Source organism: Scyliorhinus canicula, chromosome 20 (genome assembly GCF_902713615.1).
Source record: "Scyliorhinus canicula chromosome 20, sScyCan1.1, whole genome shotgun sequence".
Classification (NCBI taxonomy): Eukaryota; Metazoa; Chordata; class Chondrichthyes; order Carcharhiniformes; family Scyliorhinidae; genus Scyliorhinus; species Scyliorhinus canicula.
This window is the reverse complement of record NC_052165.1, coordinates 68269745-68279310: the sequence shown is the minus strand read 5'-3', so window position 1 is coordinate 68279310 and position 9566 is coordinate 68269745. Positions and strand designations below refer to the sequence as shown.

General features: G+C 42.1%; 1 protein-coding gene across 1 annotated transcript in view; it reads right to left on the bottom strand.

The window, feature by feature from the left end:
• Positions 1-213: 213 nt before the first annotated feature.
• fam3c (FAM3 metabolism regulating signaling molecule C) overlaps positions 214-9566 on the bottom strand; it is a 74792-nt gene continuing 65439 nt past the window's right edge. Inside the window, exons 8-10 of the mRNA XM_038780264.1 lie at positions 5640-5724; positions 4665-4791; positions 214-2071 (exon numbers count right to left, since the gene is read on the bottom strand). Of these exons, the coding sequence (XP_038636192.1) occupies positions 1982-2071; positions 4665-4791; positions 5640-5724 (302 nt within the window). The 3' untranslated portion in view covers positions 214-1981. The remainder of the gene's footprint in view (positions 2072-4664; positions 4792-5639; positions 5725-9566) is intronic.

Genomic DNA, 9566 nt, shown 5'->3' with positions numbered 1-9566 from the left:
CATTCTTCTTCATTCTCAATCAAGCAAACAATTTGTGGTATCTATAAACTTTGTAAAACATGCCTCCAAAATTTAAGTTTAAATAATTGATATACAGCATGAAACGCAAGTGAGCTGTTAACTCTCCTTGGAGGAAACAAAACACTTAGTAACGTCTTAAACCTCTGCGCCAGAACAGTTCATGCTTTGATTTTAAAGCTTACAGAAAATATACAAATTTCAATTGAATTTATTTTTTAAGCTCTATATTACAGTGTTATTTTGAATTCCATTTGAGTTTTGTTTTTTTAAAACCCATTACAATTGTTTTGTCTAACCTTTTACAATTTCCAAAAGCACAAAAATATCTGACTTAGAAAATGACTGGAAAATTCCACACTCCCACCCGTCCAAAATACAAGTGAATCTATTTACATTTGCCTTCTGAACTGGGATGGTCTCGAAGCATGTTCACAGTTAAGCAGTGGCGTACTCTCAATTACATAACGTTATGAACGTAACATGTGGTGCACTGGACGTGATTCATTTTATAAGTAAACAAGTACAGGCAGAAAAGCAATCACACTTTACAATGAGCAGCAATGTCTACATCATTACAAAAATGCATAGTGGCCTTTGGAGAAGTTTGTCTGTACATGATTTTTCAAACGGCCAAGTGTAAAACTGACAGAGATGGTCTTGTAGAATTATTCACAATGGAAATAAATAGAAAGCACTTGGTTCTGAAGAAAGCTCCTCCATAAAGGAGTATTGTTAAAGGTGTGGTTTCAGTCACATTTCCATTTATACTAACACACCAATGCTAAAACTGGGCCCCCCCACCCCGAGCCCTCGGATTCCTGCCTCAGATTCTTGCACAACTTATGAACGTTAATTTTTTAAAAAGACATCTCTTGCAAGGATGGTTTCTCCTTGGTTAGATGACACACTCTCCTGAAAAAATTAGGACCAGTGCGCTCCAGGAATGTCAAATATTAATTCTCTACATAGAAAAGATTCGAAAAAAAAGCAGTACTAAAATTGATGAGCATTGCTGTCCTGGGGATGGTACAGAATCATCTGTGCTGCAAAACAAATTGCTCAATTTGAGATCTGCATCAAATCAACATGTTTAATCACTACCACACTCATAAATTTTAAAAACATACAAAAAACTCAGAATAAATAAATAGACCCAAACATTACTTATCATTGTATCACAGCATAAATTCACTCATGTTCTGAAAATTATAAACATAGTTTATTACATTGAGGGGGGGGGGGGGGGGGGGAGGAAAATCAATATTTAAGGCTAAAATATTAATTTTTCTTGGTAATCATTAGGAATAGAGAATCATTTATTTTAAAGACAATTATAAGTCGCAAGTACTATTTAACATTGATGAGAATCATTTCAGAATAATGCCTCCAGGCTTCAGTTTGACATGCTAGCTTTCTAAGAAAAATCTGAAGTATAAAAAAAAATTGTGAATACAATATTTCATTTGTCATGTTGCATTGTATATTTGCAGACCAGGCTGCAAACACAATGGATCTCTTAAATTCAGCTTCTAGGAAATACGATGGACAGCTTAATTACCGACCAATTTTATTCCCAGTCATTGCAATTTATCGGAGACCGACGTCCAGAGTGAATTCATCTTAGAACTGCAAGCAGTCATGTAAAAACCCAGTTTAACAAATATTTGTTAAAGAGGAGGGAGAACATTAACTTCTTTGTTCAGGTATGGATGCCAGATTCAGACACTGAAAGGTTCAGCAGATTCATTAAAAAAAAATCGAAGCAGAAGTATGACTGGAACGGGAAAAAGTACCCTCTCAGCACTTGTAAGAAAAATAGTTTTGCTTCCATTTCCAGATCACTGCCAAACAAATCGATAAGTTTAGAATAAAACAGGCTTTGAGAATTCAGCAACACAAAACAAAGAAAATCAGAACTGCAAAATATAACTTTTTTTTTGTTGTGGAGTGCCCTCGACTTTTAGTCCCTTTTCTGAGGGATGCATCCTTCCATTTCTAAAACCTCTGGCCAGCCTTCATATTTGTTTGTATTTTTATTATTCTTTATGTGCTGCAAGTAGAAAAGATTCACATTAGAACACGTACAATGTAAAACAATATCTCATGTTAAAAATATGCCTGCAAAATGTTATTTACTGCTAAAAATTTATAATGGGAAAAGTTGGCACAAAACCTAGTTCATATTTATAGCAGACAGTTAGTCATACTTGGATCAGTAAACGGACAAGAGCAGTGGGAGAGAGCACATCTTGAATGAGACATGGTCCAAGTGAGTATATTTGGTAATTTGAAGCAAAGTGAGAACTGGACTGGAAACTCTTTTGTTAGTTAAGTAGCCTCCATCATAGCCTAGTTAAATAGGTATCTAAATGAGTGAGTTAACTATCAATCATCTGAAAGCCCTTGCCTGAATTATAGCATCAATCGGCATGGATTACAATAGCAGGAGGAAGAAATAGCAGGACTCATCTCAGCTCCATGTAAAAAAGGTAGTTATTTTATTCATGGGTGACTTTAATTTTCATGTGGATTGGGAAAATCAAATTGCCAGAGGTAACCATGAGGAAGAATTCGTAGGTGCGCATTCGGGACGGTTTCCTGGAACCAGCCAGGAATCAGGCTATTTTGGATCTTAATGTGCAATGAGGCAGGATTTAAACAATCTCTGAGTAAAAGATCCCCTAGGAAACAGTGACCATAACATGCTGGAATTTAGCATTCAGTCGGAGTAACAAATCGGGTCAGAGACAACAGTGCTAAACTTAAATAAGGGTAATTACAAAGGAATGAGGTGAGAGTCGGCTAGAGTGGACTGAGAAAGGAGTTTATCAAAAGACGATTGATCAGCAATGGCAGACGTTTATGAAAATAGTTCATGACACACAACAATATCCCAGTGAAGGAGGAGGATTCGAGAAAGGGGATAAATCAATCATGGTTAGCCAAGGAAGTTAAGGATAGTATTAAACTGAAAGAAAGAAAAACTTACAATGTGGCAATGATTAGTGGTAACCCTGAAGTTTGGAATGCTTTAAAAATGAACAAAAGAGGACAAAAAAAAGAGGGAGAAGATGAACCATGAGGGTAAACAAGCAAGTAACATAAAAACGGAGAGTAAGAGCTTCTTTAAATATATAAAAAGGAAGAGGCCTAAGTGAAAATAGGCCCCTTAGAGAATGACACTGGGGAAATAAAAATGAAGAACTAGGAATTGGTAGAGGAGTTAACTAAATTCTAGGAAAGTCACAAAAGATTGGAAAACTGCCAATCTAACACTTATTCAAAAAGGGGAGAGAGATTTAAAAAACACAAGTAACTGTAGACCAGTTAGCTTGACTGTCGCTGAGAAAATATTAAGAGTCCATTACAAAGAATGTAATAGCAGAACACTCAGAAACACATAATACTATCCAGCAGAGTTAGTGTGGCTTCATGAAGGGGAAAGCATGCCTGACAAATTTATTAGAATTCTTTGAGGTGGTAATGAATAATTTTGATAAAAGGGAACCAGTAGATGTAATATACTTGGATTTCCAAAAAATATTTGATAAGGTACTACACAAAAGACAATTTATTAGGGTAAGAGCCCATGGTGTTCGGGGTAGTATATTAGCATGGATAGAGGATTTGCTAACTAATAGAAGACAGAGAGTTGGGATAAGAGGAGCATTTTCAGGATGGAGTACCAAAGGGATCAGTGTTGGAGCCACAATTATTTACAATATATATTAATGACTTATTTGAGGGAAGTGAATGTACTCTTGCCAAGTTTGCGGATGACACAAAAGTAGGTGGGAAGGCAAGTGGTGAGGATAAAACAGTCTACAGAGGGATGTAGACAGGTTAAGTGAGTGGGCAAAAACTTTGCAGATGGAATATAATGTAGGAAAATGTGAATTATGCACTTTGGAGGAAGAATGAAGAAGATGAATATTATTTCAATGGAGAAAGTTTGCAGAAAGCTGGAGCACAGAGGGATTTGGGAGTCCTTGTGCATAAAGTACAGAAAGTGGTGGGATTGGGCACCCACACTATTTTACGTACCGCTGCAGAAGAAACGCCCAAAAATTCAGCCCATAAGGTGTGGCAATGTTACTCTGGAGTTTTTTAATAATCCAATTTCATGGTGATGCAAAAATGTTAATTGAGTTACCAAAGATAACACACTGATGCCCTTACTTTGCTGATAGCAGAGGGTTATGCAAGTATATGATTTTCAGAGTTATGATTTCATCCCCTACACCACAAACACTGAGCAAAGTGATTTGCTTCCCTCCACCGGGAATTTTAGGAAAACCATTCAAATACTGAAATTACATTGATTTGTGATAGTTTTGCTCTTGAGCAGTCGCCTTATGAATTTGAATCGAACTAAAGACACTTGCCTGAAACTCTGGAATAAGTACAGATGTCATTATTGAAGAAAACATTCTTCCTCCCAAATGTTCCTCAAAAACTTTCAGATATGCCATGCAGCTATTTATTTTTCAGCAGCAAAATGGAGAATGATTTAATCATGAAACTGTCATTGCAGAAAACTCCGCTCATGAGGCAAAATTACGTAGCTCAGCAAAGTTACAGATGAAAGGAATCAGCGTTTCACTGCAGTTAATTTGGAAAAAGCATGACGAGACTCATTTTACCTGTTCAAAAGGGCTCTTTGATTGAATGCCTTTTGCACCAACAAAAATCCAGTTGTCCCTGAAGGCAAGACTGGAGATAGATGAACTCCCCAAGTCGCCTACAAGTTTCCGTGCTTCGTCATTAAGTCTGCAGCAAAAGAGAGCTCATTTTAAGAAAAGCCAAAAGAATTTTGTTTTCTGCTGGAATTAATTTAGCTCTTCTGAGCACACAACGCTTAGTTTAAAAGTAGGCCGACACGTGATTACAAGATTGCTTACTCTGCCACCAGTGAGCAAAGTGTGCACTGCTGATAGTATCAAGGCAAAGTGCCAATAACCAACGTTGGGAGAAGTGTTCACAATGCACACAACTATAAAGGTTTGGAAGGAAGAAAATGCACAAGTGGACAAAATGCCACAATTGCATAACGAGAACCTGCAAAGTCGAAACAGATTAATAAACCAAAAAAAGGGTTAAATAAGTTACACAATACTTTCAATAATAGGTTTTGACTGGAGAACACCAATTTGAAAGACACAGCATTGTAAACCAGACTTTCTTTTTGGAATATCACTTAAAAGATATACCGTGGGTGCGGTCCCTTTTTCACTCAGTTAGAAAGAATTTCTAGCGTGCAATGCCCAGAGAAAAAGTTAGGCGAGACTCCATCATAGTTATGCGATTGTCTCCACCGATTTTCCTCCACCATGACAGTTATTTATCCACCAGAAGAAGACCATATTGCAGTTTCTCCTCTTTTATGGCACTTTAGACCTGAGCTTGTAAGCCATCATATCACTATTTAAACTTACATGATATAAAATATGCATATATTTTAACATTGAGTTTGTCATTTTCTTCAAAGACATATTCACAATTGATAAACTGGTTGATTTGACCAGATACATTTACCAGACCAGTTCAATTTTAAATGAAAACATTGAAGTAAATTGACAAACACATTCTTGATTTGTAAGGAATTGGTAATTACTAACTTGGTTGCACTATCATCATATGTAGCCATGAACACTATTGTTCCATCCTTCAAGGTCTTCAGGAAATCTATGAAAGGTTTTACATCTGTGGGGAAGACAAAGATCAACTGTATCCACATTTATAAATACAGAACCAAATATGTCTTACTGTTCTGGGGTACAGCATTTCAAGTTCAACATACTGTCACAAAATAATAAATATAGGTAGTGCATTGCAAATAATCAGGTTAAGTATATTTCTTAAATCTTTTTACAATTGATTTTCACAACAATTGACTACCGTTAAGTCACTCAAGCGTTGTTATGTGCATGACAGGGACTGGAAGAGAAATAAGGTTAAACAAGAATTATGCAAAGTAGCGTATCATTGGTTACACCTATTTCCTATCTGCAGTCATTAAAAACAGATAAATTGGAAGTGAGTGACGTGTGGCTGCGACAGGCAGTTTATACAACTCTTATGTAAAAGTGAATTGAGATAGTTTTATTTTAGGTTCAGCAGCTGAACCGAAGCACAGTTAACTTGGTATGGAAAAAATTAAACTAGCAGCACAGAAGAGGGTGGTGAAATAAAGGCCGGGAATTTCCATGCGCCCCTGCAGCATGTTTTGCGGTGGCCTGCCATTGGCACGCGCGGCGATGCTGTGTTGAACAGAAATGTAGAACAACCAACAAAGGAGGAAAATATTATATCACATTAGAACTAGTGCTGTGCGACAATTCGCTGTCCATTTTTACAGAAACTGCTCAATCCTTAACAAGTGCCAGTTTGAGGACTATGCCTGGGTAGGTCGCACGTTTGGCAGCTCCCGCCGATAACGGACTTTTGGTCCCTTTTAAGGAGCCTGAGCGGCATTTGTTCGACGATTCCCGGTGTGGGAAGTAGGCAGTGACAGTCCCCCAGCACTGTATGGAGTGGACCAGGAATGGAGCGGTGAAAAAGGTGGCGTTAGAGCAGAGAGAACAGGCGCGAAAAAACAAGATGGCAGCGGGCGGGGACCAGGCAGCGTGGGCCCAGTGATCTCGGGAGTAGCAGGAGTTTTTAAAAAGCTGCTTTGCTGACTTGAAGGCGGAGATGTTGGCCCTATGAAGGTGTCGATTGAAAGGTTGGTGGAGACCCAGAAGATGCAGGGGACGGCGATTAAGGAGGTGCAGCAGAAGGTCTCTGACAACGAGAACGAGATTCTAGGCCTGGCAGTTAAAGTAGAAGCGCACGAGGCGCTTCCCAAAAAATGGCAGGAGAAGCTGGAGGACCTGGAGAACAGGTCGAGGAGGCAGAACCTGTGGATTCTGGGTCTCCCTGAAGGCATGGAGGGGTTGGATGCTGGGGCGTATGTGACCACGATGCTGAGCATGCTGATGGGTGTGGGGCCTTCCTGAGGCCCCTGGAACTGGATGGATTTGAATTAATGGTTTGCAGTATGTTATGAGGGATGTTGGTGAGGGAGTGGGGGCGATGCTTGTTCGAGTGGGGTTTATTTCTTTTTTACCCCCCGCGCTTTCTTGGGAATTGGTGGGCCCGTAGCCTGGGGCCCTCGGGCACGGAGGTGAGGTTGCAGTTAAAAGGACCAGGGGGTGGGGTCGGCCCAGGCAGGGAGCGTGGCTTTTTCCCGCGAAATGGTGGGGGCGATACCTGAAGCGGGGAAACTGTGTTCGATGTCCGTGTTGGCTATATGGGGTGCCTGTACTCGTTGGAATTTAGAAGGATGAGGGGGGATCTTATAGAAACATTTAAAATTATGAAGGGAATAGATAGGATAGATGCGGGCAGGTTGTTTCCACTGGCGGGTGACAGCAGAACTAGGGGACATAGCCTCAAAATAAGGGGAAGTAGATTTAGGACTGAGTTTAGGAGGAACTTCTTCACCCAAAGGGTTGTGAATCTATGGAATTCCTTGCCCAGTGAAGCAGTTGAGGCGCCTTCATTACATGTTTTTAAGGTAAAGATAGATAGTTTTTTGAAGAATAAAGGGATTAAGGGTTATGGTGTTCGGGCCGGAAAGTGGAGCTGAGTCCACAAAAGATCAGCCATGATCTAATTGAATGGCGGAGCAGGTTCGAGGGGCCAGATGGCCTACTCCTGCTCCTAGTTCGTATGTTCTTATGTTCTTATATGCGGAATTCCCTGAGGAGGGGCTGTTGAAGGAGCGCTGGAGCCTCCAGACGGTGTTTGACTTGCTAACCACGGGGAAGGCTGAGGCCCAGTTGAGGAAGCTACAAGGAGCAGTATATGAGTATGGGGAGAAGGCAAGCCGGATGTTGGCACATCAGCTGCGGAAGAGGGAGGCGGCCAGGGAGATTGGGGAAATTAGAGATAGGAGGGGGAACAAGGTGCGGAGTCCAGCTAAAATAAACAAGGTCTTTAAGGTCTTTTATGGTGAATTATACGAGTCAGAACCCCCGGAGGGGGTGGGGGGGGGGGGGGGATGATGCGACAGTTCCTGGACCAACTTAGGTTCCCAAAGGTGGAGGAAGGGCGGTTAGAGGGATTGGGGGCTCCGATCGGGATGGAAGAGTTGGCTAAGGGGTTGGGGAGTATGCAGACGGGCAAGGCCCCCGGGCCGGATGGATTCCCCATTGAGTTCTACAGGAAGTTCTCGGAGCTGTTGGGCCCGCTGTTGCTGAGAACCTTTAACGAGGCTAAGGAAAAGGGAATCCTTCCCCCGATGATGTCACAGGCGATGATCTCGCTTATCCTCAAGCATGATAAGGACCCGTTGCAATGCGGCTCCTATAGGCCAATTTCGCTTCTTAATGTAGATTTCAAACTGTTGGCCAAGATCCTGGCCGCTAGGATTGAGGATTGTGTCCTGGGAGTGATTCATGAGGATCAGACGGGGTTTGTGAAGGGCAGGCAGCTAAATACGAATGTGCGAAGGCTCCTGAATATTATCATGATGCCCTTGGAGGGAAGGGGGGGAACGCAGATGTGGTAGCGGCAATGGACGCGGAGAAAGCCTTTGATCGAGTAGAGTGGGAGTACTTGTGGGAGGTGTTAGGCAGGTTTGGGTTTGGGGAGGAATTCATAGGATGGGTCAAATTGTTGTACCAGGCCCCGGTAGCGAGTGTTTTGACGAACCGGCTGCGGTCAGAGTATTTCAGTTGCCCTTTGTCCCCCCCCCTGCTGTTTGCACTGGCGATTGAGCCGTTGGCCATGGCATTGAGAGAATCTAGGAACTAGAGGGGATTGGTCCGGGGGAGGGGGGAGACACCGCGTTTCACTGTATGTGGATGACCTGCTTTTGTATATTGCAGATCTGGTGGAGGGGATGGGGGAGGTTATGCAGATTCTTAGGGATTTTGGAAACTTCTCGGGGTACAAGTTGAATGTGGGGAAAAGCGAGCTTTTTGTGGTGCATGCGAGGGGCCAGGAAAAGAGATTGGGGGAGCTACCTCTTAAGATGGTGGAGAGGAGCTTTCGGTACTTGGGTATCCAGGTAGCCAAGAGTTTGGGGTTTTTACACAAGCTCATTTAGCACGCCTGGTGGATCAGATGGAGGATGACTTTAGGAGGTGGGATGTGTTGCCACTCTCCCTGGCGGGTAGGGTGCAGTCCGTAAAAATGACTGTTCTCCCTAGGTTCCTGTTTGCCTTCCAGTGTCTGTCTATTCTCATCCCCAAGTCCTTCTTTAAGCGGGTAAATAGGAGTATTACGGGATTTGTGTGGGCAAATAAGATCCCGCGGGTTAAGAAACTGTTCTTGGAGCGCAGTCGTGAGGAGGGTGGGTTGACACTGCTGAACTTGTGCAGCTATTCTGGGCAACGAATGTGTCTATGATTAGGAAGTAGGTAATGGAGGGAGAGGGGGCGGCGTGGAAACGGCTAGAAGCGTCATCCTGTATAGGAACTAGCTTGGGGGCACTGATAACAGCACCGTTGCCGCTTCCGCCAACGCTGTACACCACGAGCCCGGTGGTGGCGGCGGCA